Source organism: Coregonus lavaretus (genome assembly GCF_964263955.1).
Source record: "Coregonus lavaretus genome assembly, chromosome: 19".
NCBI classification, from domain to species: Eukaryota; Metazoa; Chordata; class Actinopteri; order Salmoniformes; family Salmonidae; genus Coregonus; species Coregonus lavaretus.
Window position 1 is genome coordinate 44,227,206 of NC_140006.1, and position 15,041 is coordinate 44,242,246.

The window sequence follows — 15,041 nt, forward strand, 5'->3', positions numbered from 1 at the left end:
GATCAGCCTGTAGTGTGGTTTTCCACTTTAATTTTGAGGGTGACTCCAAATCCAGACCTCCATGGGTTGATACATTTGATTTCTATTGATAATTTTTGTGTGATTTTGTTGTCAGCACATTCAACTATGTAAATAAAAAAGTATTTAATAAGATTATTTCATTCATTCAGATCTAGGATGTGTTATTTTAGTGTTCCCTTTATTTTTTTGAGCAGTGTATATAACTATTTGTAAACAAACAATAAAATGTATCTTATCAGACTACATTTACAATTTTTACATTTACTTTTTTGAATTGCGCAGCATGGGCTTTGCGATGAATGCTAACAAAAGAGATGCGCTGTTAATACATTTAAATTTAAATTTTAGTTATTTAGCAGACACTCTTATCCAGAGCGACTTTCAGTTAGTGAGTGCATACATTATTTATTTATAAAAAAAACAAACAAAAAATCTATACACATTGTCTAACCCAGGGATGGGCAACTTTGATGGGGGTGTAGCCCACCTCTTGAAATTTAAGCTTTAGAGTTAATTTCGTTAAATTCTCCACATTTTGCTATGGGGTGTAGAGAAAATGTTGCAGTTTTAAACAAGTGTGCTGCAATTCTACACATTTTGCGATGGGTGGAGAGAACTGTTTGCAGTTTTTAATATGATATCTGAGAGAGACTGACTAACAAAACTAACAACCCCCCCCCCCCCCGGCCGGTAATTCGACCATGATAACTAGTTCAGATAGATGCCCGCTAAATGAACTTAGCAAGAAAAAATGTTTTGCTGACATGGGCTAATTGACTGACTATCAGTGACTGACATAAGATAAAAACTGCTGATGCACAACCAAATTTCAAAATTGGACCTTGTGTATTCTCCTATTCTAACTCGCAACAGTAAATTGAGACCCCAACTGAGTCCAACCCCCCCCCCCCCAAAAAAAAATAAAAAAAATATTGGGTTACTTTGGGGAAATGTATCCAAGGGCCTTCAAAAGGGGCCGCAGGCCGCCAGTTGCCCATCCCTGGTCTAACCTTATCTCAACAAAATGTGTTATAATTGCAAGGGCGGTATTTGGTATAAGACACTCAACTGTACCTTCATGTGTCAAAAGATCTTGACTGATGGACAGGCACCTGTTGACATTATACCCGGAGTTTGTCTTGTAGATGTACTCATATGTACCGTGATCATATTGCTTCCCATTCCATTTACTATAAACAAAGTATTTATAGGGTATGGAGCGAATTTCATTCTTACTCCTGTTGGGAATCACCACTTGTCCTGCAACAAGGAATCTATCTTTCCCCAAATCTCTGTGTAAACAACAGAAAATATGTTCAGCGGTGACTAAATATCATGTTGATATAAGTTGAATGAAGATAATGTACAACTAGTCTAAACATCCATCTTGAAATTGTTATCAGTTATAAAGGTGATAATTTTTTTTAAATTACAGTAATATATTCAGGGTATACTATTATCCTTCTACACACAATTCAATTATTTGAATTAAAGACCATACCGGGTGATAAACATTTCTTTGCCATTTATGTCCCAAGTTCCAAAGAGACTTTCAGATCTTAAGAATATCCGGTCAGTTAAGTTCAGTTTGAAGTCTTTGGAAATGATGGCATGGAAATAGATGGTGAGGTCATCACTTCTATGGACCTGTTGTGTGCTTGGTGGCCTTTTTGAAAAGACAAGTAACAAGAGGAAAAACATTACATTTCCAATATCTAATTGATCATAACATTCAACACTCAAAATAATTTATATTTACATTATTTACTTTTTCTGCTGTTAAATGTTATGATATTCTTGCACCAAAAAAATACTGGGTCCAGGATAGTTACACTAGTCTTAGATGGTTGTTCCCTCCCACCACTGGGTCCAGGAAAGTTACACTAGTCCCTTCCAATGTTGCTTTACCCATGGCCAAAGCAGCCATAAAATGACAAAAATTCATCAAATGCAAACATGTGTTACAAATGGCATTGGGACTACTGGTTGGTGAAGATTAAACTGTGACAGGAAACATACATTTAAATATAAGACTGAACTTACAACTGAGGAGGCAGTGGCTGATGTTGGAAGCGGTCTTCATTGCGTTGGTTCGGAGGCAGATCTTTATCTGCAGGTGGGGCGTCAATAGTAGATGACTTGGAGGCATCACCACCACCCGTATTACTCAGCTTCTCTGGCTCCTTGTTTGCCTTGGAAGCCACTTGTCTTGATTCTTGAGGCTTGTCACCAGCCTAATTAAAGTGCAAGAATGTTACAGTACAAAAAAAAAAATGCAGTTCATTCCACATGCTGAACAATAACAGAATATACATATATTTATTACCTCTGCCTTGTGGGATCCAGAAACAAAGTTCCGGAAGTTTGCTTCATCTTTGCTGCTCTGGTCTCTGTGGTTACTGGCTCCAACCCCATGCCTCCTGGACAGATCTCCCGTCTCCTGAGAGGTCCCCACCAGAACGTCTTTATATGACAGCTGCCCTACTGGTTGACTTGGAACTGAAGCAGGTCCTGCTTTGTTCTGATCTTTTCTCTCAGATGTCTTCTCTGGCACCTCCTGTGTTACTGAGGCAGCAGGACTAGCAGGTTGTGCTTGACTAGTGTTTGGCCCATCGGTTGGGTCAGAACCCCTCTGATCATCAGGGGACACTTGGGATTGGTCAACACACTTCTTTGGGTCTGCCTCATTGGTGGTATTCTCGTCGGCCTGGTAACTAGAGGTCTTCAGTTCATTCTGACCTCTAACCTCTGTGTTATCTTCACCTTCAAGGCTTTTTGATGTCTCCCTTGACCCGTGTGATGTCCCCTTCAGGACATCCTCATCCAAGAGTTTACTGGCTGGTTGAGTCGGGTTTGAGGCAGGTCCTCCTGTGTTCTGATCAGCTGTCTCGGGTGTGGATGAGGCGATCTTCTCAGGTAACTCCTGTGTGACTGATGTAGGACTAGGTCGTGTTAGACTTGGGTTTGGCTCATTCATTGGTGCGCCTACATTTACCTTTGATGGACCATTGGCCTGGTCTTCTGGCAGTGTCTGGTGGGGGGATGGGATTGGAGAGGCTATAGGTATGGTTGGAGTACAAGTAGATGTGGCAGTGTTGACAAGAGGGCCAGCAGGTGTGGCAGTGTTGACAGGAAGTGGGCCAGCCGGTGTGGCAGTGTTGACAGGAAGTGGGCCAGCCGGTGTGGCAGTGTTGACAGGAAGTGGGCCAGCCGGTGTGGCAGTGTTGACAGGAGGGCCAGCAGGTGTGGCAGTGTTGACAGGAAGTGGGCCAGCCGGTGTGGCAGTGTTGACAGGAAGTGGGCCAGCCGGTGTGACAGTGTTGACAGGAGGGCCATCCACCGCTGGAGTAGGAGTAGAGCTCTCACTGCCAGACAACTCCTCTTTCTCTTGACGTGTGTCGGTGCTCAGCTCAGTAGCGCTGGGAGAGCCTCCATTCTATGAACAAAGTATACAAAAATGAAGACTTTTAACACATCGCAATCATTAAGGATCAGCATTTCTGATTCATAATCCCTGCTAGCACTGAAGATTAAAGCATTCCCATTCCACGCTAATTTCACTGGGTTCCCTTGATGTAAAACCCACGTCTGGTCACATCCTAACTGCACAAAGTGAAAGTGTGACTGGTTCTGTAAAAAAATATATATAAACTGTAAATGCCTTATCTCATAATAATGATAATCTGACTTAATGACAGCCGTTGAGTCATTTAAAAACAAGTTACATAGAGAAAATATTATAAGCCGTTTAATAAGACATTATAAAGGCTCATCCGTGCTTATAACAGGAAATAAAACATTATAACTGTCCGCTTTAAGTAAAGTGTTACCAAATGTTTAAATATGTAAAACAATCCTCTGACTCCGCATACACTGTATTCAAGTGGATATTGAGACCTTTTTCTTGAGATTGCCCCCTGGTTCTTCACTGGAGTGTTTCAGAGGTGTGTCGGTCTTGTTCCCTGATGATGTCAGTGGTTCATCCTCCTTCTGGGGCTCTGCTTCACGGACCACAGATGTTTGGTGCTCTGAAGTGGTCCCATCTGACATGGAGGGCAAGTCATTTAGATCAACAGCAACCTCATGATAGTCATGCAACCACTCCTACCTTTCACATATTACTTTTTCTGATTTGCTTCCTTGTCCTGGACAACGCTGTATACATAGGGCCTTTCTGGGTAAGGTCACGTGATCAGGAAAAGCGACTGCAAGGGTATGCATATGGAACAGTCTAAATTGGATCCTTGGGGCTTCCAACTCTGACATCACCCCATTGAAGTTGAAATTAAAAAAAAAAGGTTAAGGTTAGGATAAGGCGATATTCTGACTTAATGGCAGCCATTGTGAGTCATTTCAAAACGAGGTTAGGGTAAGGGTAGAGGTTTAGCGTAGGGACGTCCCAAAGAATCCCGGATAGCAATAACCGTATGCATACTCCTGGCCATAGATATGGATACTGTATGGCAGGGGTTCTCAAACTCAGGGCCGGCGTTATGGGCGGGCCTTAGGGGGGCGTGGCCAGCCCTACCGTACATCCTGGCCCGTTCAAATAAAATGGTTGAATGAAAAAAATATATACAGTTGAAGTCGGAAGTTTACATACACCTTAGCCAAATACATTTAAACTCAGTTTTTCACAATTCCTGACATTTAATCCTAGTACAAATTTCCTGTCTTAGGTTAGTTATGATCACCACTTTATTTTAAGAATGTGAAATGTCAGAATAATAGTAGAGAGAATTATTTCTTTCAGCTTTTATTTCTTTCATCACATTCCCAGTGGGTCAGAAGTTTACATACACTCAATTAGTATTTGGTAGCATTGCCTTTAAATTGTTTAACTTGGGTCAAACGTTTCAGGTAGCCTTCCACAAGTTTCTCACAATAAGTTGGGTGAACTTTGGCCCATTCCTCCTGACAGAGCTGGTGTAACTGAGTCAGGTTTGTAGGCCTCCTTGCTCGCACACGCTTTTTCAGTTCTGCCCACACATTTTCTATAGGATTGAGGTCAGGGCTTTGTGATGGCCACTCCAAAACCTTGACTTTGTTGTCCTTAAACCATTTTGCCACAACTTTGGAAGTATGCTTGGGGTCATTGTCCATTTGGAAGACCCATTTGCGACCAAGCTTTAACTTCCTGACTGATGTCTTGAGATGTTGCTTCAATATATTCACATAATTTTCCTTCTTCATGATGCCATTTATTTTGTGAAGTGCACCAGTCCCTCCTGCAGCAAAGCACCCCCACAGCATGATGCTGCCACCCTCGTGCTTCACGGTTGGGATGGTGTTTGTCGGCTTGCAAGCGTCCTCCTTTTTCCTCCAAACATAACGATGGTCATTATGGCCAAACAGTTCTATTTTTGTTTCATCAGACCAGAGGACATTTCTCAAAAAAGTACGATCTTTGTCCCCATGTGCAGTAGCAAACCGTAGTCTGGCTTTTTTATGGCGGTGGAAGCAGTGGCTTCTTCCTTGCTGAGCAGCCTTTCAGGTTATGTCGATATAGGACTCGTTTTACTGTGGATATAGATACTTTTGTACCTGTTTCCTCCAACATCTTCACAAGGTCCTTTGCTGTTGTTCTGGGATTGATTTGCACTTTTCGCACCAAAGTACGGTCATCTCTAGGAGACAGAACGCGTCTCCTTCCTGAGCGGTATGACGGCTGTGTGTCCCATGATGTTTATAATTGCGTACTATTGTTTGTACAGATGAACGTGGTACTTTCAGGCGTTTGAAAATTGCTCCCAAGGATGAACCAGACTTGTGGAGGTCTACAGATTATTTTATTTTTTTCCCCCATGATGTCAAGCAAAGAGGCACTGAGTTTGAAGGTAGGCCTTGAAATACAGCCACAGGTACACCTCCAATTGACTCAAATTATGTCAATTAGCCTATCAGAAGCTTCTAAAGCCATGACATAATTTTCTGGAATTTTCCAAGCTGTTTAAAGGCACAGTCAACTTAATGTATGTAAACTTCTGACCCACTGGAATTGTGATACAGTGAATTATAAGTGAAATAATCTGTCTGTAAACAATTGTTGCACAAAAAATACTTGTGTCATGCACAAAGTAGATGTCCTAACCAACTTGCCAAAACTATAGTTTGTTAACAAGAAATCTGTGGAGTGGTTGAAAAACGAGTTTTAATGACTCCAACCTAAGTGTATGTAAACTTCCGACTTCAACTGTGCGTTTTGCTACAACACTGATTTAATGTATGATATAGGCCATTTAAAGTTAAAATTACCTCAACAATAATTGTATTGTTAAATTAAAAATTAAATATGGCTCAAGTAATTACGACTGACAGGGTTTTAGACCTATCATATGCATCATGAAGTCACCTCTCTTTTTACCGCCATTTCAAATTAGCAGTGGGTGGAGCGTTAGTTAAACACAACAGCCTCAGTGATCAGTAGGCCTGGCTGGCTACAAAATGGATATTAGAAATTGGTTTAAAAAAAGAATACATCAACTGCTGCAACAAGTACAGCTGAAACTCCACTCGCCGAAACCGCTGCTACAGTTGCTAGGCGATCATGGCAACGTGGCAACGCCCACAGAGTTCATTTTATTAGTATTATAATGTTTCTTAGGACAAAGTAATAACGGAATTTCTTTGTGATGGCGTATATTCAAATGGATTTATTAAAACAGATGCCCACCTCACATCGCACACTCCCACTCGTCAAAGGTGGCGCCGGCATGCGCATGGGAGGTACAAAAGGCTTATGCCGGCAAGAATGTGGTAAAAATGTTGTTATTTCTATTTTATTTTTGTGAACTAGGTTGCCTCTACATAACTAGGTAGTTATATAGAGGCAATTCTATTTTGGATGCTTCCCAATCTATTTAATTACTGTCGGAATTCATATTGCCTTGGTCTGCAAATGCGAACAAAGATGCGCATTAGCCTATTATAAAGGCGATATCAACATGAACAGCTAAGAGGAGTGTTAGTAAAAGCATTTGAACTTCATTGAAATCTTACTGTATTTCGCTATTTCATGCAGTAGGCCATGCATGATACAAATATCATGGTGCTGAAGTTAGAGATCAATGTACTGTCAATGAGGAAGTTAATGAGGAAGTTAAACGAGGAAGTTAAATGAGGAAGCCTGCTGATCGCCAACAGGCCACGTCAACAAGTGGAACATGACCACGGATATGTAGGCTTATGTTATTACGGGTTTGAAATGCTCTATAACAATGGGAATTTGAATTCCAACCCCACCCGTTATATAAATTGTATTTTTTACATCTCAATAAAGAAGGCTGTTGGCACCTCCCTGAAAAAAAAAAAAAAAACGGGACCGCCCATGGAAATCAAATGCCCGTCCAAATGACCCTTTTTGTGATAGCAAATTAACCCCCCTCATAATAGGAACACAACTCAAGTGAGATAGAAAATAGCCTACAAGGAGTTTTACTATGACTTCTGCAGTGCATGGCCGGATGAACCAAGTCTCGAGCCCTGGGAAATAACATTTTAAAGCCCCGCCTCTTGGCATCGGAGAGAAAATTATGTAGTTTTCAAGCTAATTTCCTGCAATTCTATATATTTTGTCATGTGGCAGAGACACTACGCATGTGCAGGCAGTCAAATCAAAGGCATTCGATATAAATTAGTTTTTGACTAAAATTAAAACGTGTCAGTTTGTCACTTTTCACGAGGTTGGGAGTAATACCATGTTCAACTACTTAAGACATCGGCTCGAATCTACGTTGTGACTTTAGAATTCTAGAAAATTAACAACCAAGGAAGAATATTTCACTTCCTTCATTTACTTCTGAAACCCCAAATCCCGGCCTGGTCTGCTCGGTCTGTTTCACAAGCGTCCCCGGAAGTCTCGCGATGTTGTTCCTCTGGGTTTTAGAAACTCTGTGCTGTGAGCCTTCCAGGCCCATGATGCCCAGGGTTAAAAACATAAATTGTCTATTAATAATATTACATTGTATTTTATTACACCCTCTAAATGTATTCCACGGATCCCATGGCCAAACTGTGTTCAATCATTTGTTGTTTGTAATATTTACTTCTAAAATTAAATGTAAAAAATATTTTAGTAAATTATTTTATTGATATGTTTTTTAATCTGGCAGTATGGACCACACGTTATATGTTGATTTAAATTCAGTATTTTAATAGAATAACATTCTGAACAAAAATATAAAACGCAACATGTAAAGTGTTGGTCCCATGTTTCATGAGCTGAAAGAAAAGATCCAGAAATGTTTCATTCGCACAAGAAGCTTATTTCTCTCAAATGTTGTGCACAAATTTGTTTACATCTCTGTTAGTGAGCATTTCTCCTTTGCCAAGATAATCCATCCACCTGACAGGTGTGTCATATCAAGAAGCTGATTAAACAGTATGATCATTACACATGTGCACTTTGTGCTGGGGACAATAAAAGGCCAACCTAAAATGTGCAGTTTTGTCACAACACAATGCTACAGATGTCTCAAGTTTTGAGGGAGTGTGCAATTGGCATGCTTTATGCAGGAATGTCCACCAGAGCTGTTGCCAGATAATTTAATGTTCATTTCTCTACCATAAGCCGCCTGCAACGTCGTTTTAGAGAATTTGGCAGTACGTCCAACCGGCCTCAAAACCGCAGGCCACGTGTAACCACGCCCGCCCAGGACCTCCACATCCGGCTTCTTCACCTGCAGGATCGTCTGAGACCAGCCACCCGGACAGCTGATGAAATTGTGGGTTTGCACAACTGAAAAAAATCTCTGCACAAACTGTCAGAAACGGTCTCAGGGAAGCTCATCTGCGTGCTCGTCGTCCTCACCAGGGTCATGACCTGACTGCAGTTCGGCGTCGTAACCAACTTCAGTGGGCAAATAACTCAGTAAAATCTTTGAAATTGTTGCCTGTTGCTTTTTATATTTTTGTTCAGTATAATAAAACACAACAGTAATGAACCTAGCCTACCAGCCTGGTCTCATAGACTAGACGTAACATAGTAAAAGTAAATCTGAGACACTCAAATTAATATATGTTATGTTATGTTTGGTGTGGAGAAGGATATTAAGGCAAAATCTAGTAGGGTCTAGCAACCCAAAGGTTGCGTGTTCGAATCTCATCACGAACAACTTTAGCATTTTAGCTAATTAGTAACTTTGCAACTACTTTTTTATCTACTTTGCAACTACTTACCATGTTTGCTAACTCTTCCCCTAAACCTAACCCAACTCCTAACCTTAACCCCTAACCTGAACCCCTTGCCTAGCTAACGTTAGCCACCTAGCTAATGTTAGCTACAACAAATTGGAATTCATAACATATCATACGTTTTGCAAAATTCGTAAAAGTATTGCATGAATTGCAATTCTTAACATGTACGAATTGCAATTCGTAAACATATCATATGAAATGGTTGATGGACATCCATTAATGAATACACACCATACGAAACGTAACATATCATACTAACTCCCGGATTTACTTTTACTATGTTAGGTCTACCCGAGTCCAGGTTGAGCCTACTAAAAGGGTGTGGTTGCATAACATCTAGTTAGTCTAGCCTGTTATAATGCATAGCCTAATGCTGGTCATACACTACAAACTTCTAATATCATAACAACTTGGACATGTTCACATTTCCTGATTTCCTTGGTCCCAAATCTTTCATTCCGTCCATCCTCAACCCCAGGATGTTGGTGCATTACATTACACGATAATTACCTAGTTGATCCTGCCCTGAGTTTCTCGGTTGTCGTAGGAAAAAAATGCAGATGCAAACAGTGAGCATTCATTTTTCCCATATTGGATTTTGGAAACACTTAAAGTAAGGGCGATGTTTCGTGTAGGATAACCCTGGCATGACGTTTTGATAACTATGTAAATCTCTTTCGGACAAGGTGACTTTTATCAATATATCCGGCTCTATTTACTTTCAGATTCGAAAATGCTAATTAGCATCAAAGTAGACATTATGCAAGACTACAAATCCCTGCAAGCTCCTGCACCTCACCTCTAGCTGACACCTTTGCTAACAGGTAGTGTCAATTTAAAACTTGCCCAAGACAGTTCACAGAATTGTCCATTTAAAGAAATGTAGCCAATTTATTCATTACTACATTTAGCAAACATTAGATAGTTAATCCAGAGATTCTTACCTTTACCTCGATTCGACAGTCTTGTCCAGATCATCATGGCATTTGAAGTTCTTTATGATAGCCATATTGGCAGCTAATTAGCGTTTCATTTGTTGGGAGTAAATACAGGCGAATGTATTGATAAATATCACCTTCTCCGAGAGAGATTTACACGGTTATCAAAACGTCACACCAGGGTAAACCTTTACGAAACACAACCCTTATTTAGGGTGTTTCTAAAATCCCCCTTGGGAAAATTGAATGGTGGAAAACAATTGGAGCCATTTCCCCGTTTGACCGCTAGGTTTAATGGTTATTATGACTCATACTGTGGTACTATTTGGTTGTTTTAACTGCCAGATCCAGTCTACCTCCGAAAATAACAAAAGGTCCTTGGACTTTAAGGAGTAACGGTAGGCTCCTTATGAGTACATCTTGGGCTAAGTGTAAGCATCAAAATATGATAGCTTTATTCGCCGCCATTCATATATCACATACTTGAAATAGTAAACAAATATATAGATAAATGATATATTACCTGTGGTGCAAACTTGAGCAGCTAACGTTAACTTGAAGCCGCATTCACTGCAGAATTTAGACGATTCTGCCGCTTGGTGCCCACATTCAGGACAATTCATCTTGATGTAGTCGATCTGTTTGCGATCATAAACACGCCATGATTACAAACCATTCATATAACGATTCAGCAGCCTGATCAGTATGCTTTCACTTTCAATCTGCCAACGCCTCATCGAAAGTTATCGTTGGGCTCATGACTTTTCAAAGTAGGCTATCGCTCTAGCCTATCAAAAATGAATTACAATGAATATTGAGGTAACTGTGATTTGGAATTAATTTCAACTACCTGCAGAACTGTAAGAAACAGTTTCTCACTTTTCTATCAAGAAGAGGACTTGACCAAACTAGCTTACTTGTCCCATTAACCAAGATTTGTTTTTGCTTTTGTCATGCTGTGCCGGTGATAACCAGTTTTACCTGTAAGATCATGGTCAACGAGTAATTTTAACACCTGCTGCGCCACTCCATTTAACATAATTTTGACAAAACAATGAAATATTAAGCCCAATAATATTGACAAATACAACATACAAAAATATACATTCACCTTTTACATGGTAATTAGTTCGAGTCACTCAATAAGCATCGTCTTCCCTTTTTGTCGACTCTTCTTCAAGCTGTCAACTCGTCTGGTTGATACTGAAAGTCGTTTGAAGATATAATGCACGATATACTGTACTTTCGTTTCCTGAGAAAAGGGTGGAAACTTTCCCTGTACAAATATGGATTACGCACACGGTGCGTTATTTTTTTGACAAAGTGGCATAAGCTTGTAGGCCTACTTCTAATCATGTTTGTCATTTAACTTTTCACTACCTAGCCTAGTGGTTGCCTTTAATTTCTTACATTCACTGCTAAAATTGACCGCCAAGATATCATACTAAAAACATTCCGCTATTAATAGATGTCAAGAGCTTTTGACTGCGTGGTCCCCAGAATGGAACTGTTTCGGAACCACTGACTTTGCCTACTTTAAAAGGCACTAACCAATTTTTATTTGACAGATTTACTGACAGCCATCATTTGATGCATGGGTGGTGTCGCATACGGAGTAATTTCAGTGCCAACAGAAATTGTATTTAAATTCCATAAACTTGAATTTGTAATGCATAAATTGAATATTTCATTGATTTAAATATTCTATTGAATATTAAAATGTAATATTTAGATAGTTTCAATATGGTCGATGTTGCATTCATTGTCTACAAACCCTCAGTTAAAGTTGACCAAAATTGCATATTATTTAATTTCTCATATGCGTTCAGATTAATGGGGCGTTCGTGCTTTCGGAGTTATCCGTAGTTTGGAGTGACCGACTGGGAAGTTTCACTTTCACGACCGTCCAAGTCGGACTCCAAGAAACTGTTATGGGCGTTGACATTTTCACCAAAAGATATGTCTGCTTGACAATTACAAACTTAATGTGGATAATGTCGCTAGTTTGACCATATTGTCAATGTTAAGCAAGCTAGCTAACTAACTTATCAACAACGTTAGCAAGTTCAAGTAGTACTGGTTGAAGAATTGTTCAGACTTCTAAAAGGACATGAACACAATCATGTTCGATTTACTGGGAAGTCCCTAATTAACACACTCATTCCCTAATTCACACAACGTGACAAGCACTCAAAAAGGGGTTACCCCTTATTGGGGATTTATTATTTTTCTAAACTAATGGGATGACTAACTTAGAAAGAATGCAGTCTTGACTGGGCTAATGTAGGCTGTGACACCTGGAAGGCTGTGATTGATGTGAAGAGAAGATAAGGATTGTGTCTTCAAATGCTAGACTATAATAGTTCATTGTGATTTATGAGTCTTCCTTTGACATGGGAATGATGTCTAAGGGAGCTGGCTCTTCTCACTATGATAGGTTGTTATGATAATCTTGTGCCTGGATTATGTGTGTAACAAATGGCGCCGAGGAGATGAGAGCAACCACTGCATCAACGGATTGGCTGAGAAAGTTTAAACCACGCTCAAGTCTTTACTCTAATTGGCCAGCAGAGAAGTGGGAAACTTCCTCTGTCTAGTATTTGGGTATTGTTTTCTGGAGCAATGTGTTAGTTGTCTGGAATGTCCTGCGAGGCATATCAGAGAACCCGTATATACGAAACATCATATTTACCATTGAAGGTTTTTGCATTAATTAAAATAACTAGTATACCTTAGAAGTCGTGTTGACCTCTTTTGTTCCTGATACCAGATTTGAATTGACGCAACATTGACAATTGGTGACCCCGACGCGGTCTGGTAGAAGGGACTTCGCTGGATACTTTCTGGCCCATTGGTCATCTCTTTCATTGGACTGTGTTTCACAAAAAGTCCGGACAAAATTAAAGGTAAGCAGATGCCTATTGTTAAATAACTGAAAATCTGCAAATTGGCTTTATTCAAATTAATTTTGTGAAACAACTGTCTGATGTAAGTGAACTAAATTATGAAACTATTATGAGTAGACAAGCACAATATTGTGACATGCAAACCTTTGCTAAATGTGATGTTTAAAAAACCATGGTACCAGAGAGTATTTGTTCTATCGGCAAGGTCCGTAACTACAAGGGTACGGCTAGGTTCGGAGAAAATACTGACATCTATCGGCAAGGTCCGTAACTGCGGAGGGTACGGCTAGGTTCGAAGATACAGGGAATAATTGGCTTAAGTAATTGCTATCGACAAGGTTCGTAACTACGACAGTACGACTAGGTTCGAAGAATTACACCGGCAAGGTCCGTAAATACAAGGATACGGCTAAGGTTCGGGAAATTTTAGATAATACTGGTGACTGGCAAGGTCCGTAACTAAGGGTTGCGGCTAGGTTCAGCACAGTGTTTTGAATAAAATAGAAGAGGCTGTGTGCCCAAATAGATTGTGTGTGGAACATGGGTGTAATTGATGACTGTGTGACATATTTGACTGTATGATAGGATTATGACTGTGTATTGTGAGTGAGGGCGATAACTGTGCACTATTTTTGCTGGGTGATAACTGTATACTACGCTTAACTGTGTACCATTTTTGGCTGTGAATACAAAGAATATTTTAAAACAGTAAATAATGAGAATTACAAATAGGAAATAAGGTTTAAATTGTGCAAACGTTAACAAAAGACACCCATAGGAGGTACTATAGAAAGTTAAACAGTGCGAGTGTTGTCGTATGCATGAAAGTGTGAATGATAAACCTGTATATCTTGATAGAAAACAAATTGGGAATCATAAGACGTCTGTGGCTGTCCAAACGGTATAATTTGGGAATAACTGTTGGATTTGTGGTTGCTTAAACCATATAACCCGTTAAAAACAATTGGGAACATAAAGCTAAAGTGATTAATTGTGTGACTGAATTAAAACGTTTGAACTGATATTTGAAATATAACGTTTGGTGTTTGAAAAAGCATAATACTGCTTTTGAATAGTTGTGTCGAAACAATTCGGTTTAGTATTTGATTTGAGGTTTGATGTTTGACGTAGAATAATACTGGTTTATGTGCTTGGTTTGGGCTATTTGGTTTATTATTTGATTTAACGTTTGATGTTTGACCGTGCAAAATACTGGTTAAACAATTAGAGCGAAATGATTCGGGTTATAAACGTGCACCAACTTTAACTAATTAGGTGGGAATTATTTGATTTAAATAAATAGACTGGAGTACTTTGAGTAACGGCGGAATATTGGAGGCGCGCTGGGACGAGAAGCAGCTCCTCACAGCTCCTCAAAAAGGTAGAGTTGCGAGGGGAGGGGCTGGAGAGAGCGAAAGTGTGGCTTTTGGAGCCATGAAAAGACTGAGAGATGGCTGGGAACGCATGTGGGTATCTGGCGAGAGAGTGTTCTAAACTTGCTCACCGAGCGTAGACGTGCGTTGGGTGAGAAAGTAGAGAATATTTACATGTGCGTTTTTGGTAATTTGGCAGACGCTCTTGTCTAGAGCGATTTATGGGAACAATTGGGGTTGAGTGCCTTGCTCGAGGGCACATCGGCAGATTTTTCGCCTGGTCGGCTCGGGGATTGGAACCGGCGACCTCTCGGTTGTTGGCGCGGCGCTATTGGTCACTAAACTGCCAGCCGCCCCATATGAGTTTAAGATTGTGGCGTTGTTGGATAATATGATGGCGGAATAAACTGACCATAAGTAATGTTGTTTTAGACGTAATGTATAATATAGTACAAAACAAATAGAGGGTTAAATTGAACTAATTATCATGGTAGAGCTAACGTAGTACAGTGAGGGAACTTCATTTTGTGTCAGAGTGTAAGATGAGATCATTAAATGTACTATTGGTGGAAATCTATTTATCATTTCAAGGCATGGAGTAACAATCT

The 15,041-nt window shown here is 40.0% G+C and overlaps 1 protein-coding gene across 1 annotated transcript in view; it reads right to left on the reverse strand.

The window, feature by feature from the left end:
• The window catches only part of LOC311146609 (E3 ubiquitin-protein ligase rnf213-alpha-like), a 64,097-nt gene extending 52,714 nt beyond the window's left edge, over positions 1 to 11,383 (reverse strand). Inside the window, 7 exon segments of the mRNA XM_084183138.1 lie at positions 1,096 to 1,313; positions 1,523 to 1,687; positions 2,065 to 2,255; positions 2,348 to 3,457; positions 3,919 to 4,064; positions 10,678 to 10,792; positions 11,266 to 11,383. Coding sequence (XP_084039264.1) covers positions 1,096 to 1,313; positions 1,523 to 1,687; positions 2,065 to 2,255; positions 2,348 to 3,457; positions 3,919 to 4,064; positions 10,678 to 10,777 — 1,930 coding nt within the window. The 5' untranslated portion in view covers positions 10,778 to 10,792; positions 11,266 to 11,383.
• Between the last annotated feature and the right edge of the window lie 3,658 nt (positions 11,384 to 15,041).